Source organism: Electrona antarctica (genome assembly GCF_951216825.1).
Source record: "Electrona antarctica genome assembly, chromosome: 16".
Taxonomy (NCBI): Eukaryota; Metazoa; Chordata; class Actinopteri; order Myctophiformes; family Myctophidae; genus Electrona; species Electrona antarctica.
Genome location: NC_136797.1, coordinates 29888955 through 29908177, shown reverse-complemented (window position 1 = coordinate 29908177; position 19223 = coordinate 29888955). Strand labels below are relative to the sequence as shown.

Genomic DNA, 19223 nt, shown 5'->3' with positions numbered 1-19223 from the left:
TCATTTATTCAGAAAAGAAAAATACCAGATGATGGATTAAATAGGTATAGCCTCAATGAGAATTGAAATGAGAAATAATAATACACTATACAAGCACACACACACACAGACACACACGCGCGCACACACACACACACACAGTACACACACACACACACACACACACACACAGTACACACACACACACACACACACACACTAGACCGTGGTGGGTTGTCCACTCAGCATAAGGATCAGGTTAACAGGCTCTCGCGTGTCACTGCGGCTGCAGAAAACCAAAACCACGTTAATAAAACATGAGTGTTGATTGGACGACGAGGCACTGCAGCAGTCATGTGATATATAGGACAGCAGGAGCTCCTGTGTCCAGTGAGGAGCAGCGGAGTAGATGGGATGATGACATGAACCCCAGCATCCCATATACAGTACTATTCAGGCATTTAACCAGAGGGAGGCAGTCCAGCTGCAAAGTATTCAATCAATTAATCAATCTATCAATCAATCAATTGGCTAGTTGGTAGGAACAAGAGGGAGGAGCCCCTCCCTCCCTCACACACACACACACACACCAGGCAGGAGCGTAGTAGCGTACGTACGTACCCAAATAAAGGAGGCAGGAGCCTACCTACCCAGGTTAGATGAGGCACGTCCCTGCGCTGCTCTGTCCTGCAGCTCCTGAGAGATGTCCAGCTGGTGCTGGTGGTACTGGCCTGCCCTCTCCAAGTCCTTACAGGAGGCAACGCATTCACACAAGGTCACCACTATTATTTCATGTGGTCGTCATTAAGAGGCAGATATTATTGACCATTATATACACCATTTTTTGACGACATCCTGCGGTGTCGTCAATTTTGCATCCTATGCGCGCCGCTATTTAAAAACACACTGTCAGCGTTTCTTTTGGGTTTTTACTAATCTTTCAAGACACAGAATATTTTGTTCTATGATGATGTAAACACCAACATCCCAAAAGAAAGAAGAGTCTCTACTTTCACCAGGAAAACAAAATGTGTCATGTTCTGTTCTTTAGTCATTGGCAGCTTTTCACCAAAACACTGTCTGGGAAGATTTTATTTGTATAAATCCTATAATATTAGACTAAAGTTACTAAACCATCTTGTTTTTGTTTTTTTAGATCACATTATTTCCGGGTGCACACACACACACACACACACACACACACGCACACACATTCCATCATTCCAGTCAAATAAAAACAGGAACACTGACGGAGTAACAGCGCTGGCTTAATGGTCACTCACAACACACCAAGTTTGGGGCAATGGTGGGGGTGAATGATCCCCCCCAGTGGAATGTGACTGTACCAACCTGCATGCATCGGGCAGCATGGCCCAGCCCAGCGTAAGCCCTCATCTCGATGGCCCGGTCTCCCAGCTCCTGTGCCAGCCCTAGCACCCGTGTGTGGTAGGAGATGGCCTTGTCAAAGTCCCGCTGAGAGTGGTAGGCGCTGCCCAGGTTGCTGTATGCTCGCGCCTCCTCGCAGCGGTTCTGCAGATTCTGTCACAGCAGCAGCGAAACATGTTAAAACCCATTTAGACCTGAGTGCGATTCTACAAATGTCTTCTAAATCCTGACAGTTTTCTGAAAAACCCTATGTTTCTATATGTCAGTGGTTCTCAAACTACTTCATGTCAAGGACCCCCAGAATTATCTGTATTTGGACGCAGACCCCAATCTCAAAATATGTTGTTCCAGGGACGGCCCCAGAAGCAAAGATTTGACTTAAAAACGTTCGCTCTGAAAGAATATATTAAAAGATATCCACCACATTTTTATGATTCTTCTAAAATAGCAGGCCTACAAGCTTGTAGATCTGCTATTTTTCAACAGCTAAAGTATAACGTAATGCTTAAAACACCAAAAGGGGTTCCCGTACTGAATGGCTTAATATCAATAGGTTGCACCAGGTCTAAACGGGTTAAGGCGATTAGCCAATAGCAAATGCACTATTTAATTTCTCATTTTGTTGCAAAACGCAAAAGGCTGTTGTCATAGTGTGTAGATGCAATTCTCATTCATCTCATTCCCAGTCGAAAACAGATCGTTTTCATGTACATTTCCCATTCGCATTGACAGAGTTGTTCATTAGGTAAATCATTGCATGCAGAATACTGTGTACAATGAGCATTGTGTTTGTACAAAAGATTAGGCCAGCATGACGGGTTACTGGAGTAAGTAACTTCCCTTCACACAGTCGAAGAGTAAAAGAGAACGGTGTACTGTTATTTCCAACCCACAGGCGCAAATTGTGAACACAATTGTTCTCACAAACATGTCGTCTCTGTTGGCTGGAAACCTCATATGTCCAAAACTGTTACTTTGTTTTCAGGATTCAAATGAGAATTCAAAAGCATCAAAAGTGGATAAGCTACATTTGAGGCTTTTGTGTGACGTGGTGGTATGATCAAGTAGGCCAGGGCCCAAAAGTTACAAAGAGCCCGACAGCAACGAGATGGCTTCTACGTAAAGAAGAAGCAAGAAGCAGGTGTCAATCAAAAAAGATGAAAGTGATACATAAACATGTTTTGAATGACTTAGTAGGCTATCTTTTGATGCATGTTGTTATCATTTTGATTCATCAAATGCAAGAGATTGTAGAAAAACTGTAATACAGCAGAAAAGAAAGCAGTGATATAGTGACATCACAATATCATCCCCTCCCCTAACCCCTCCCCCTTTATCATAAAATAACCAGCTGTAGTGCGACGTCAGTTCAGTTCAGTTCTTATATATAATAATAATACCCGATTTTATTTAGGGTGGGAAAGAATCACGACACACAAATCTACAGTATGTGTATGTTACTAATCCCATTCTTATTCCAACTGTAATTACTGTACCTTGGCTATGTCCAGATGTTGCTCATGGCATTGCACCGCGTTGTTGAGGTCTGCCAGTGCCGTGTACACAGCCCCCATGTTGCCCAGCTGGCGCGCCTCCGAGAGCCGACACTGTGTCTGCCGCGCCAACAGGACACACTGCTTGTGGCTGGCCAGGGCGTTGGGGTAGTCTCCTATAGATGTGTACACATGGCCCAGGCTGCTGAGAGCACTGGAGGCAGCCTGCACACACACAAACAACACACAGCAACAATATTATTATATTTGGCCCTTACAAATATAAGTACACATCCACACGCACGCACACCACGCATGTGCGCGAGCACACGCACGCACGCACGCACGTGCACGCGCACACGCACACGCACACGCACACACACACACACACACACACACACACACACACACACACACACACACCTCTCTGTCCTTCAGCTTCATGGCGAGCATCAGCTGGTGTCTGTGATTGGTCAGAGCTTCTCTATAGTTCCCCTTGGAGAAGAAGGCGGAGCCGAGGTTCCCATGAGCACGGCACTCACCCAACTGGTCACCTGCATGGAAACACATTCAATAAGGAGATGCAAGGACCACAATGGAAATACGTCTCACGACGTTGTCGCGTTTATGTCCTTGACGATTTTCTCCGATAACTCCGATAAACACGTCACGTGTTTTTCTTTTATGACTTCTAATAAATATATGGTTAGGGTGGCCATAGCTGCATTTTTTTGAAAAGAAAAGGTTTGAGAACTACTGGTAATATATAACTTAAGTATTACTGTCCATATAGATGTGTCCTTCCATACACACCGAGAGTCTTGGTGACCTCCAGGTCTTGTAGCATGTAGGCCGTGCTCTTCTCCGCGTCGCCCAGTGACCAGTAGGCGGAGCTTAATGCTGAGAAGACGGATCCGCGCAGCTTCAGCGAGCACGTGCCAATCCTTAGCCCCGCCTCCAGCACCACCGCGGACGCCCCGTGGAACCCGTGGGTCAGCAGCTCCTGGCCAATCACAGAGACCACCACGAACGGGCTCTTGTCCAGTTTCATCTTCTGTAGCTGCTTGTGTGTGGGCTCTAGTGTGTCTGTGGAAATGCGCATGCACGCACGCACGCACACACACACACACACACACACACACACACACACACACACACACACACACACACACACACACACACACACACACACACACACACACACACACACACACACACACACACACACACACACACACACACACACACACACACACACACACACACACACACACACACACACACACACACATTTTTTATTTCAAGGATCCCCGAAATTATATGGATCTGGTCACGGACCACATCTCAAAATATTTTGTTCCAGGGACCCCCAGAAGCAAAGACTTGAGTTAAAAGTGTTTGCTTTAGACATGTCTTTATTCACTATTCGAAGATTTGCACACATTTTCAAAAAACTGCAGATATCAAGCTCATATCATGACTCAGAACATGACGAGCTCAAATGCCTAAATTGTAAATTGAAAAATTTGAGCTGGATGCATTCCCGGTCTTATTAATGGGTGGAAAGGGAAAGGAAAGCCTCTGTACCTCTAAGGGGTGATTTCATGGCTGCCTCCACCATGCCCACCAGCAGCTGGAGACTCTTGGGGTCCTGGGCCAGGCCGGAGGCGAAGGCTGCCAGGGAGTCCGCATGACGGCCCAGGTACTGCAAGGCAACACCCTGGCGGAAGTACGCCTGGACAAAGAAAAAACACACTTTATACAGTAAATGAAGTTTGCCAGTTGGCTCACGAAGACTCACAATAAGAAAATAATAGCCGGCATGCAAGCCAAAGTAGCATAAGCGGAGGCGTTTTCGCCATCAGGCCTTCCTCATCGTGTATGATACACTTTTCAGTACATACCGGTATATATATATTTTTTTCACTTAATTTGTTTTTACCTCCGTTTACCATTGCTCTGAATTGTTGATGCTTCTTGTTATATATATTTTTTCTTGTATTGCTGTTCATAACAGTACTTGTTTTTCTTACACTTTACCTGTAACTCTGTAACCTTAACTGCAGTGCCTCCTCCGGGCGGGATAATAAAGGGGTATCTACTATTTATCTATCTATCGGTTCAAGTCAGCGGGTCCTGCTGGTCTTTGAATAAACACCAGTCCCCTGCTTTCTTCTAAGTATTTTTTCACGGGTCTAAAATAAATCCTCCTCCCCCCTTCATAAGCATCTGTTTTCATCCACCCTTCTCTTCTGCCATAACATGACATGAAAGGCAACGAATGAAGACAAAGAGATCGACAATTAGGTTACAGGCCATCTCCTGGGTTCTAAGCAGACAGGCTGCTCTGTTGTCTCTAGACAGTTTCATTATGAAGAATGGAGACACGGGTCACGTCTGACTAATACGGCCTTTGTTACTTTCAGTCTGAATGTGTTGGTACAGACAGATTACACTGTTAATTAATATAAAGTGGCACAAATGGTTGGTAATTAAAAGCTGCCTAATAGGTCTTAACCACTTAAAGTCGTAGGCACTATGACAGAAACCAACTATCAGGAAATGGAGAAAAATAATCTATTTTCGTCCATGCTAAACCTCTTATCCCTAAAATTCTTTGCCTTTTTTACTATTTTGAAAAACATTTTTGAATAGTTCAACTAGCCTAGCCTGGCTATTTCAACTATTCAAAAATGTTTTTCAAAATAGTATTTTTGAAAAACTAGTTTAGGGATTTTTCTGCCTTTATTGCTAGTATCAAGTGAAGATGGACAGGAAAGAGGGAGAGAGAGTAGGGGAGAGACATACAGCAAAGGTCGTCATGAACGGGACGCGAACATGCAACACGCAAAGCCTACATGTGGCATGCGCCTGGACCACCTGGTCAGTGGGCGCCCCCAGAAGTGCTTTTTAATGTGTATTAATGGTTCAATATTCGTAAAACCCAAACATATGTGACGATATGCTTTGTCGACCAGGTTTCCCCGCAGGGATATACTTGGTCCCCTCCTCCGTTTCCCCCTCTCCACCACGTAATAACTTATCTACAAGATTGTATACAGTGGGGCGCCCGCTGGCCAAGTGGTCCAGACACATGCCACATACTGTAGGCTTTGGCCTGACAGCGTGTCGCGTGTTCGAGTCCCATTCATAACGACCTTTGCTGCATGTCTCTGCCCTTCTCTCTCTCCCTCTTTCCTGTCTATCTTCACTTGATACTATCAATTAAGGCAGAAAAGCCTAAAACAAAAAAAAAGTTTGTATACAGTATATCTGCTATTGTCTGCAGAATTCACTTATTTTTGGCAGATGACATGCCCAGAATTAGGGGTTACGGTTCATGTGGTTAAGTAAAACCACACGCATGCACACACACGCACGCACGCACGCACGCACGCACGCACGCACGCACGCACGCACGCACGCACACACGCAAGTCAATAAAGTCTATACAAAATCCAAAGGACAGCTCCTCCGCCCCTGGTCCAGGCAACAGGGCAGAGCAGTGGAGGCTGCCCTGAGGCTGGAGACAGCAATGTGATATGGGTCTAGGTAGTAGGTACACCAGCTGTCTCTATCCACCTCTTCTTAACACTGCCGCATACAGAACGTACTGCTCTAATATTGGGAATCCACACACAAAACATGGCGTCGTGGGGAGTGAGTATGTGAGTATACAGGGAGCACAAAGTAATTTGATAGAGATACAGTATGTTGAGCAGACAATGGGGAGGAGAGGGCAGGTGTCACTGCACCTGGCAACCAAGAGCTCTGCTGTATTCTCACAATACCCAGGGTTAATATAACAGTATAGTCAGAGAGTATATGAGAGTTGAATACAGTATGTCTTTGTTTTTGTCGTTTCTTCTCAAATCCCTGTCAAGTACTGTCAAACTTTCTCATGTCAAGGAGCCCCAGATTTATTTGGCGGCGAACTCCCACGGCCAAATAACATATTATAACTTATTCAAAATGTTCAAAAATAGCAGATGTACATGCTCACAGTGTGTCACAAAGTGACTTGTACATCTGCCATTGCTGCTTTGAACAGTCTAAGGATAGAGCGGTTAAAATGATAGTAATACTCTATTAACTAATATTGGCAGGACCCCCGCCCCCCCGCACCAGGCAAGGACCTGACTTTGAGGACCACTGCCTCTAGCTGTTAGTTTACATAATATTTTAAAGAAAAGCCAGTGAGATCATTCCTAATCTACCCAGAAGGCCAGTCAGTCCCCAAGAGGAAGGCTGATTTACCAAACAAGTGTCTCATTGTAAAACGCTCCTGGTTATTAGGGTCAATTATCAGGGTTATTAGGGTTACACCAACCAGGCCTCTCTAGAGAACAGATTATATACCGTTATTCACAACATAAGAATGAATGAACTTTGCTTTTCATTGAAGGCCGTCGTGATTCAAACAGGCTTTTATAAGGACTAAGCAGCACTGTGGTGTCGAGCCAGCATTATTTTCCCACACAGCACAGCACTACAAATGAGAAACAAACACGCTTTGAACACAGTTAGACACGCATACAGTACACAACTGAGTAGGGCTGCTGGGCGATGTGGACAGAATCAAATATCACAATAGTTTTTTGACCAAATACCAGAGGCGCGCACACACACACACACACACACACACACACACACACACACACACACACACACACACACACACACACACACACACACACACACACACACACACACACACACACACACACACACACACACACACACACACACACACAAAAGAGAGAGGGAGAGAGAGAAAGAGAGAAGGAGAGAAGGAGAGAGTTGAGCTTGAGACTTTTTTTGCTGTGACGTTGGAATCCATTTGTAACCGCCCCTTGGAAATAAATCTTCCACAACTGAGTTCCAGACTAATATCTACACAGTGATATTAGTCATGGCCGTGCCAGCCTAACATAGATGATAAGGGTCCCCCAGGGGTCTCTATGGACCCCTCCCTCTAGTAATGTTGCTAAAACGTATTAGCTTTTTCTTAGTGCTTATGTCTGTTCTGAATGCTGCTAATAAGGAGCGCATAATAGTCTAATAAAGTGTACTGTAGTGGTGGAAACTGGAAAGTAACATTTACTGTACAATAAGTAAAAGAATTCTACTTTACTAGAGTATTTCCAATTGTCAGTAGCCTACTTGTATCTACTACATCTCAGATGCAAATAGTAATAGTAAAAAATAAAGTAAATACTTTTACTCCACTACAATTATTTGACAACTTTGGTTAGGCTACAGTTACTTACAAAACATTAACATTAACCACTTCAACCCTAGCCTATACATTTCAGCGAGCTCACAATGCCTCGCATCAAGATTTTTATACTAGAAAAATGCCAATACATTAGTAGACAGATTTTACTCAAGTAAATGTTTGGGCTATAGAGACTATATTGCAGACAGTATTGATACTTTTACTTAAGTAAAAAATGTGAGTAGCCTACTTTTTTCCACGACTGAAAAGCTTTAATTACCTTCTTCCGTGGCTGCCATTTCATCATATTTGTGACCCTGTGTCCCGCAGCATTCGGGTATCATAAACGGAGGGTTGAGCTAGAGAGACAGACAGGCAGCCTGTCTGTCTGCTAGGGTATAGTCAGAGCGGCACTAAAGTCCTGATGACACGCGGTGTCCCGTTCTAACATGCTTCTAACCTACCTAATACACTACTACAGTCTGTTGTTGCTCTGAGTGTCTGAACACCGCTAGGGACAATACCCTCCCTGCTTGCGGCTTGGCACTTGATATGACAGCGAGCCGAGCGACTCTCTCTCTCTCTCTCTCTCTCTCTCTCTCTCTCTCTCTCTCTCTCTCTCTCTCTCTCTCTCTCTCTCTCTCTCTCTCTCTCTCTCTCTCTCTCTCTCTCTCTCTCTCTCTCTCTCTCTCTCTCTCTCTCTCTCTCTCTCTCTCTCTCTCTCTCTCTCTCTCTCTCTCTCTCTCTCTCTCTCTCTCTCTCTCTCTCTCTCTCTCTCTCTCTCTCTCATATGATTTGCATTCACTTGGTATAAAACCTTTGCGACAAATAGCAGCAATTCATTCAAATGCAGTTGCTCTGTTCATATGTACAGTATTTAATTTCTAACATCTCTCTTTTAAAGCACGCACACACACGCGTGCATGCTCACACACACACACACACACACACACACACACACACACACACACACACACACACACACACACACACACACACACACACACACACACACACACACACACACACACACACACACACACACACACACACACACACACACACACACACGTGTGCATGCACACACACACACACACACACACACACACACACACACACACACACACACACACACACTTCACCTAATTTAACCTCTGCTGGCCTGCTCATTATGCTAGGGTGGGATGGCTGCAGGGTAGAGGAGAAACTTGCAATGGGCCTGCAGGTCTGCAACATACTCCAAGGAACAGGGATACCATGTACCTGTCAGACTATTTCGATAGTGTAAAAGACACACATAGGCAGTAGGAACGTGTGACTCCTTAAAACTCGTGGTTTTCAAACCTTTTCACGTCAAGGACCCCCAAATTGACACTTATTAGCCCACGGACCCCCATTCTAAAATAATATGCCAGGGACAAGTCACGAGGGAGAAGATTTTCAAGGACTTCGAGACTGACGGCTCCCATTTAATGGCATTTCTATCTCTGGGACCCCAATATATTATTATTATAGAAATAGTAAAATCAATGTTAACGGGTCCATTTGGTTAAATTTGTACACTCTCAGAGTTACAGACCCAGATACGGATCCATTTGGCTCCTATACTATCTATCATTTAGCTGGGGGTCCCTTGGAACTCCCCCAAGGACCCCTGGGGGTCCCCGGACCCCACTTTGAGAACGACTCCTTAAGAGCACCTGTCTGCAAATGGTAACTGGTCCGATTACGTCTAAGCTCAACACCAGAATGATGAACCCACGACCCGACAGTAAATATGCTTTCTTGCTATTAGTGTTGATGGTCTGGTATTGTATTGTATCTTATTGTATGTCTTTAAATGTCTCTATGAATTGAATAAACAGGTCCACAACGTGTCGCAGAGCAACACGTTGTGAGCTTGTAGATCAGCTATTTTCGTATAGTAAGTATAAATCAGTGATTACGATGTTCATACATTTTTGTCGACTAAAATCTTATGATATTTAGTCAACTAAAACTAAGTAAATCATTTCAGATGACTAAAATATGAATTAAAACTAAAGGGAATTGTATTCGAAAGACTGAAGAAACTAGTAACTACATAGAAATGTGCAACACTGTTCACGTCCCGGACAGAACATGGAAGTTATGGATCTCAAAACCTTATTTCATCACTGCTCTGAAATACTGTAACTAAATAATGCATGTCAATTGCCAAGCCTCATGTGACGTCATGTGTATTTCCAACAGTAAAACAAATGGCTTTGTTTTTTTGTAATTCACAGAGATCACTGTAACAAGTCGATGCTGCCCTCTAGTGGTCGTGCATGTTGAGTATCTGCTGTGTTATGTATCCACACGTTTCCACCTACAGTGGTTCTCAAACCTTTCAGGCCGTGACCCCCCTAAATTAATCATAATATTTCATGGACACCCCCCCAAATTAATCACATTTGAACTGGGGAACCCCCAAAATGTATCATATTTGAACTTTGTAGGAGTTGAGGCATTACATTTAGTTTGACTCAGTTCCACAGGTAATTATTGTAGCCAATCTACAAGCTCACAACGCCTCCCTTATTTTGCGAGGCGTTATTTTCACAATGTTTGCCTCTTTTCTTATATTATCTAACAATTTTTGTTTGACCAGTTTTTATTGTATAGTTTGTCGATTTATTTTGATGCAGTTTTGTTTTTCTTCTTCTTCTTAGACACAAATTATACATTTTCCCAGGACCCAAACAAACTAGTGAAATTTCCAGAAGGTCCCCAGCATAATTAGTTAATATAGCGTCCAGTGTTGGAAAAGTTACTCAAAAATGGTATTACCTATAGTTACTTAAAAAAATGTAAATGTATTACTTTACATATTACTCCCTGCCAAAAAGTAATAGTTACCATTTTTTACCATTTTCTTTTCTCACCTCCAGCAATTGCATCTTTTGTCCAATAAAATTGTCACACTACACAATTTGTTCCAGACGGTTTAAGACCCGCTCTTCTGCTGCTGCATCTGATAATTCACACGGGCAGATGCACACTTGGCACATCGTTTCTGTATCGATGGTCTAGATCTAGACCGGATCAGCAGCCTGTAAACCAACTCAATCCCAAAACACTCTACCATTAATAAACACTCAAGCCCACAGTACCACCAAGGCTCGTGAAAATAGTAACAAGTTACTTTTGGAAATAAATAGTAACATATATTATATTATATACATTGTAATTGTAATAATTGGTAATAATTATATTTAGTTACTGGAAAAAAATATATAATATATAACTTAAAATTACTTTAGTTACTTTCTAACACTGATAGCGTCACAATCATTTTAACCACTTTAACCATATTTTATACTTTCAAAAAATAGCAGATCCAGAAGCTCACCATGTGCTGCACTTTGTGCCACGGCATGAGCATGTAGATCTGCTATTTTAGAAAAATCTAGATCTAGTCTTTGAATACTTTATTTTATTTTATTAAGCAAACATTTCTAACACAAATCTTCACTTCTGGGATCACTGGCACAAACTATCTTCAAAAGGGAGGTCCGCGGCCGAATACATATCAATTTGGGGGTCCTTGACTTGAAGTTTGAGAACCACTGATATTAATGCAGGATTACCATTTATTTAATTTAGTCTGCAGAGGGTCATCACTGCTAGCCTCGCGTAGCGATACTACTGCTTGGATATTAGTCTCGTCCCTCTCAGCATTCGATTTCTTTCCGCAATGTCTCGCCCCATATTTGTATACTGGGCCTTAGCTGGTTGGTTATAGCCTGGTTCCAGATAAATCTGGTTGGTCGTAGCAATTTCGGCCACAAAGTCCTCCCACATTAATTTTGAGAGGGGCCAGACTTAATCTGCCTGGCTGGGGCAATATGCATTGCAAAGACAGATGAAGGCTGGCAAAGCGAGGCTACATCAATGCCCCCTGCAGTAGCAGATCTACAAGCTTGAAATGTGTTGCGAAGCGACATGTTTTTGTGTGACGCTGCAGTATGATCAAGTAGAGCATTAATGTACGAGAAACATTAAAACACAAAAAGTTTAAAGGTATATTCAGTGATTTCACTTAATTCAAATATCACTTATTTTTTCTTATTTTTTGGATAATCCTCCCTACTATAAAGGGTGCTAACCATATAAGGAGTTCCTCCCTGTCCCCAGTGAGCCCCTGGGGTTAGGTCAAAAAACCCTAGTTTCGGTTTGGGCTTTGGGTGGCAAAGCCTTCATCCAATCAGGATGAGAGGGGCCTTCATCCAATCATGATCGAGTGGGGCGGGCCTTGGTGCATGTGCTGTTGGTCTGTTGTACTTCCCCCACTGTAGAGCGTGCATGTGCAGCATGTGCACATCTTGTTACCGGGGCGGACCGGGTTTTGTTTCCAAATCACTGAATGCTCCTTTAAATATGGAGATAAGAGGCTTGTGCCCAATAGCAACAATATAGTTTTGTGCACATTTTTGCCAGGGGAGGGGGCCTGCCAGGAGGGTGATGGTGGTTTACAAATCCTTTCCTCACATGGTCTGCAATAAGTCCTGGATTACCCTCTTGACCCCCGTATGGTTCCCCATGACACAACCAAGGCTTTGGATTTAGCACAATTTAACACAATTTAGGATCACAGTCCACTGATCATCATGAGCAACACACACACAGACTGTTTCTAGGTCAAGGGTTCAAAAACGAATTGAGCAAGAGGAGAAGGAAAATAATGCCTTGCCCATGGGGGTCATAAGCCCTCGTACTGCAGTATGTTGATGAATGGAATACATAGGGCCACAATGGAAACAAGGACATTTTTGTGTTATCCTTTTTGAGTGGTGCAAACCACTCCAACAACTGGCTTTGTACCCGTGTACCCGTGTTTGTTCGTACCAAAAAAACGAGCATGGTTGCTATGGTTAGCAACCAAAAAAAGAGCATGGTTGCTATGGTTAGTATGTGACGTCACTGACATCACAGATATATACAGTAACTATAACAATAAATGTGTAGTTGCACCACTCAGTTCACACGGGTGTGATTTTTGAGTGGTGTTTACATTACTGACTAATAAATTGATAAATAAATGCAATTCAATAAATAAAAAATAAATAAAAAAACACCTAAAAGAATGTTTATGAAATTCAAACAAATTAATAAAAACGTTCAAAAGTAACCTCTTTAATCTGACAAAATACTCCTTGTATTCTGTGTATCAATATGTATAGAATAGTATAGATTACTATGAAAACCTGCAAAACCAGTCGGTCGGTCACACCTCCATATATGGTTGTCAGAACATCAAGCCTTCATGTGACATCACGCCTCGCGACATACTCCATATATGGCAGTCTCCATATATGAAGAACACAACATGGAGAATACTGGATCATCACCTACATCTGCATATATGGAGCCGGCCAGCAAATCTACATCTGACCTCACTGACACCAGATTAATGGTTTATCTCCTGCTTCTCAACTGTGCCGTATTAAGAAGCTCTGTTGTTTCAGCGCGACCTCACGAGGTCGCTTCTCGCCCTCAGGGCGTCTTACTGGTATGTATTACTGATGAATTGAGTACAATGAACCACAATGGAAACAAGCCACCTGGGGCATAAACTTTGTACTGTTAACAAGCTTGTTAATAAAGTATTCAATCAAAAAGGAGCCAAATCCCATGCCCACCTTTGTTTGCACCTCCGACACGCTCATGTGATTTCAATTCCCTTCCCCTAGTAAAGAGTGATGATGTCACTGTAACTACAGTACTCAGGGCCGGATTAACACCTCTGAGGGCCCCTGGTCACTGAAGCTCGAAGGGCCCCCCTTCACGCGCGCGCAACATTTTTGCTGTTTTGGAGCCGTTTTGGGGCAGTTTTATGCCGTTATATTGGCCTATTTCCGGTCGCCTACCCCCCCCAAAGTGACAGCCAATCTAGCGCATTGTTGCCACGTGCCCAAGGGCCCAAAGTGCCCATATGGTAGATCCGGCCCTGACAGTACTAGTCACTCACTAGCCACTAGTCCAGTGGTTCCCAAACTGGGGGGAAATGTTTTGGGTGGTCCTCCAGATGATTAGCTTGATGTGCAACATTGCTTACAGTAGACAAACAGACAAATCAGTATGACAGGGCATTTGCACATTTCTAAAGTCACAATTGAAGGTATTTTAATACTTCTAAAAAAATAAAAATAAAACACTAATAAGAAGGGGCCCGCGGCATTATTACGCCGACACGTTGGCTTGACTCGCCAGTCGCCACATTACTAACCCTGTCCCTAATCCTTACTGTTACTGCACGACTTTTTCCAAAGATAATCACAGTACAGAGCACAGTACACTACAATACAGTACAGAGCACAGTACACTACAATACAGTACAGAGCACAGTACAGTACAGTAACTATAACAATAAATGTACAGTTGCACCGCTCACTTCACACAGGTGTGATTTTTCTGTCGCCGAATGGTTGAGTTGCCAGATTCAACTACTAAATGTAATGCCTCAACTCAACTACAATTCCAAGTGCTTGTCAAAGTGGGGGGTCTTCAGTCCAAATAGGATTATTTTGGGGGGTCACAGCCTGAAAAGTCTTTTTGACCTGAGATCAGATTCTAAAAATGTCTTCTACATCCTGACAGTTTTCTGAAAAAGCTATGTTTCTATGTCAGTCGTTCTTCGATTTTTCAAAAATAGCAGACCTACAAGCTCGTAGCGCGCCACTCGGTGGCGCGCTATGAGCTTGTAGATCTGCTATTTTTCAATAGCTAAAGCATAACATAATGCTAACACCAAAAGGGGTTCCCACCCAAAATGGGTTAAAACTAGACAGCAGTAACCTGGCAAATGGTAAAAGCGTTCACACGACAAGCGTATGTGGGGAAGAAATAAACACAGATGAAACGCTTTCACTTCTAGCTTAATTTGTATCACAGAGGAATAAAGACGTTCAAAATCTGTCTGTGCTGCCCAAACCCCCCGCAGAGAGCGTGTGTGTGTGGGGGGGGGATCAGACACAACAAAACAAACAAAAAACTTTTGTGCTCATTCGGCTGCTGCCATCAGATGTCGTTTACTTCTTACTTCTTCTCACACAAGCGCACATTCACGTGCGTGCGTGCGTGCGTGCGTGCGTGCGTGCGACGCATGTGTGCATGTGTGCATGTGTGTGTGAGCCTGTTGTGCCAACAGAAAGGCCGGCAGAACAGCAGTGGGTTGAACGGTGGGACGCAGACTGAGAGAGAGAGAGAGAGAGAGAGAGAGAGAGAGAGAGAGAGAGAGAGAGAGAGAGAAGAGAGAGAGAGAGAGAGAGAGAGAGAGAGAGAGAGAGAGAGAGAGAGAGGTGAAAGGAAGAGCTCATGCAGAAGTAAGTATGAGAACTCTATTCTGATTGGTGGTTCATTAGTCTTGACCCCGCCTTTGACCCTCACTACTGTGACACTGCCAGACCTGTCAATCACACGCACGCACAAGCATTCCCGCACACAAACAAATTCACACACACACAGGCAAACTCTCTTGGTTGGCACACATACAAGCATGTGCATTACACACACACACACACACACACACACACACACACACACACACACACACACACACACACACACACACACACACACACACACACACACACACACACACACACACACACACACACACACACACACACACACACACACACACACACACACACACACACACACACACACACACACACACACACACACACACACACACACACAGGAATGTTATGTTACTGCAGTTATTGTGTTTACCGGCAAAATGCACTCCAAGGTCAGGTTTTGAAAAACAAAGTGACGCACGCACACACACACACACACACACACACACACACACACACACACACACACACACACACACACACACACACACACACACACACACACACACACACACACACACACACACACACACACACACACACACACACACACACACACACACACACACACACACACACACACACACACACACACACACACACACACAGTGGGCACTTCCGTCCATTCTGTTGCACAGAGAGAGGAAGTGGAGCGTACTGGTCCAGCCCTACACGTCCAGACTGTCTAGATACCAGTGGTTCTCAAACCTTTTCACCCAAAAGACAAAAAGTTTGCCTGAGAGTCAGACTAGTGAAAATAGCAGAACACGTTGCTTTGTGCCATGTTGTGAGCTTGTAGATCTGCTATTTTCATTACTTCTTCAAAGCCCCCACCCCACTCCGCTAATTTATGGAATGTCTTAGATTCTTGTCTATTTCAAAACCTAGGAAACAAAATCTTTTCAAATAAGGGTCCGAGGGCTAATAAGTGTCAATTTGGTGGTTTGAGAACCACTTGCTTACAGCATCAGCTTTCCTCTTTAATTTGCAGAAACCTCACATCAAGCCAATGGGCTCTATATGCACACAGAATAACTCTTCCTACTTCTGGGCTGCTACACTATTTCCTTCACATGGGTGCTACAGACTAATTAGGTTTTCAAACTTTTTTTATTTCAAGGACCCCCATAACTCGGAGAGTTTACAAATGGAACCAAATGGACCCGTAAGGGTACACTCTCAGAGTTACAGAACCGTACGCAGCCATTTGGAATTGGAACCCACTCAAGGACACATTGAGACCCAATGGTGTAGCAGAGTGTTTCCAGTGAGCTACCATGCACAATAGCAGCACCCTAACTTTTGACCAGAATGGAACAGATCGAGCCTTCATTAATTTAGTATCATCGGTAACACCTGTGAAGGAAGTAGGGAAGGGGCCCCAAGTTCTTTCCAAAATGGCGCGTGAGCGGTGCCTGGTGGTCACTGGTCACTCACGTACCTTGGGCCATTTGGGGTTGAAGAGCCGTGCTTTGAGGGCGTCGTCCAGGGCCGTGCCGTACTGTCCCAGCCGGAGGTGGGCCGCGGAGCGGTTGCTGTACAGGATGCAGTTCTGGGGGTCGGCACTCAGCGCCTCGCTGTAGAGGCGCACAGCCAGGGCGTACTCGCCCTGCTGGCACGCCTGGTTGCTTCGGCGCACGCACTCCAGGAACTCTGCCTTGCTGAGGCCCGGGCCGGAGCCATGGAGGCCCGGGCCGGAGCCATGGCCCGGGCCGGAGCCGCCGGGGCGCTGCAGGTCTGTCTTCTTCACTGACTGGACGACGGCCGCGGCGGATATCGCTGAGGAGGAGCAGGAGGAGGAGGAAGAGGGAGGGTTTGTGGTCCTGCTGCTGGTGGAGCGAGCACCAAACAGAGAGAACTGAAGACAATCAGAGAGAGAGGAGTAGAGCAGTGTTAATTTAGTTGACTAGACTAAGACTAAACAATTTCAGATGACTAAATGGGACTAAAACTACGGGTAAATGGTGTGTTATTCAAAAGACTAAGACTAAATCAGAATTTGCTGTCAAACTTAACATTGAATCACCCAAAGAAAAGGCTGATTTCCCCCAACCCACCCAACTGGTTGGGGCGATTGGATCCAACTATCACCATTCGTATGGAATGGATGCTTGCTGATTGGAGCCCATACTATGGCTTGATTTCTTGGGGATCGGGTGGTTTATTCAAGGTAAAGCAACTTTGAAATGAAAAATGCCGTATGCTTGATTCATTTTGCAAATTTACAACATTGGCTGGTATAAAAAGGACAGTGCTTACGCAGTTTTGAGGACAGACACTGACAAAGTTGTGAGCGGAAAAGTGTAAAGCAGCGTTTTGCACGCACGCACGCACGTACGTACGTGTGTGTGTGTGTGTGTGTGTGTGCACGCACGCACGCACACACACACACACACACACACACACACACACACACACACACACACACACACACACACACACACACACACACACACACACACACACACACACACACAAAATAGCCAATCTACAAGCTCACAATGTGGCGCGAATCGACATATTGTGAGCTTGTAGATCTGCTATTTTCACTAGTTACAGACAGTATAATACAGATTGGTTAAAAGCATGTTTTATTCATTAACATACATGTGGGATTGGAGCTTTTGGACAATTTGGAGACACATATGAAATGTCTAAATGATTATGGCTGTAAGACTGGGGGAGTTCCAGGTGGTCCCCAGCTAAATGATGGAGAATTGGTAACCACATTTCCCCTTTAACTCTTGAGAGTGTGAGAGTGAGTGTCATTTTATGCTCTCAAGAGTTAAATTATTGTTACAAATCTGCATTTCTTAATTTACAAGATGTCTACACATAATTATAGTAGTAGATAATAGTTATCTCTCCTATGGTACCACATCAATACAGCATAGTAGGAATTGTGGGCAAAATCTTATCCAACGATAACAAAATATTCCTAAGTTTTGGGTCTGCGAGGCTAAATCTCATGGTGGTCCGTGCATGGCTCAACTGCCGAACAAATAATGGGCCTCAAAATGAAAAATGTTGAAAACCACTGCTATAGCGCTTTGTGGAACAGAAAGACTTCCTCTCTTCTTCCAGTGTGTTTCAAGTGCAGTCCAAGGCCCATGGAATGCCAACCCTGCTCCAACATCATTTGCATGGCAGGTTTTGTACAACCACTTAAACCCTTTTACGGTAGTTGACCGGCCTGAGTACCCCAGGGGTCTATAATAGGACCCCTCTTTTATTCCGTCAAGACCAAATAACTTTGCTGAAAACGGACGATTTAGGAACTCGTAGATCTGCTAAATCTGCAATTGTTTTGCAGACTGTTCACCTCCCGCAGGGACACTAGGGTTCATGTGGTTACGTTCAGTACATAATGTAAATAAGTAGCTTAATATGTACACAAGTACTGCACTTAAGTATGTCTTTTTAGGCATTTTTACTTTTAACTTTTTCCAATTTTCAATACTTTTAATTATATCCACTATCATTATTATTTGAAACTATTGTTTATATAGTTACTGCAGATTTTTTTTTTTATTATTATCTATATTTTGTTCATTTTGAAAACTTGTGAAATGGGACATTCTGCACGAGTGCTTTGACTTTTAGAACTTTAAGTACATTTTTGATGGCAATACTTTTGTATGTTTACTCAAGTAAATCTTGAATACCAAACTTTTACTTGTAACAGAGTATTTATTCATTGTGGTATTGATACTTTAACTTAAGTCAAAACAATGAGTACTTCCTAAGTTCCATCACTGGTTA

The 19223-nt window shown here is 43.8% G+C and overlaps 1 protein-coding gene across 1 annotated transcript in view; it reads right to left on the bottom strand.

Annotated features, from left to right (window-relative positions):
* LOC306939278 (tetratricopeptide repeat protein 28-like) overlaps window positions 1–19223 on the bottom strand; it is a 55131-nt gene that overhangs the window by 33379 nt on the left and 2529 nt on the right. Inside the window, exons 2-8 of the mRNA XM_079523847.1 lie at window positions 16903–17319; window positions 4446–4593; window positions 3672–3944; window positions 3282–3412; window positions 2862–3083; window positions 1330–1518; window positions 630–726 (exon numbers count right to left, since the gene is read on the bottom strand). Of these exons, the coding sequence (XP_079379973.1) occupies window positions 630–726; window positions 1330–1518; window positions 2862–3083; window positions 3282–3412; window positions 3672–3944; window positions 4446–4593; window positions 16903–17319 (1477 nt within the window). The remainder of the gene's footprint in view (window positions 1–629; window positions 727–1329; window positions 1519–2861; window positions 3084–3281; window positions 3413–3671; window positions 3945–4445; window positions 4594–16902; window positions 17320–19223) is intronic.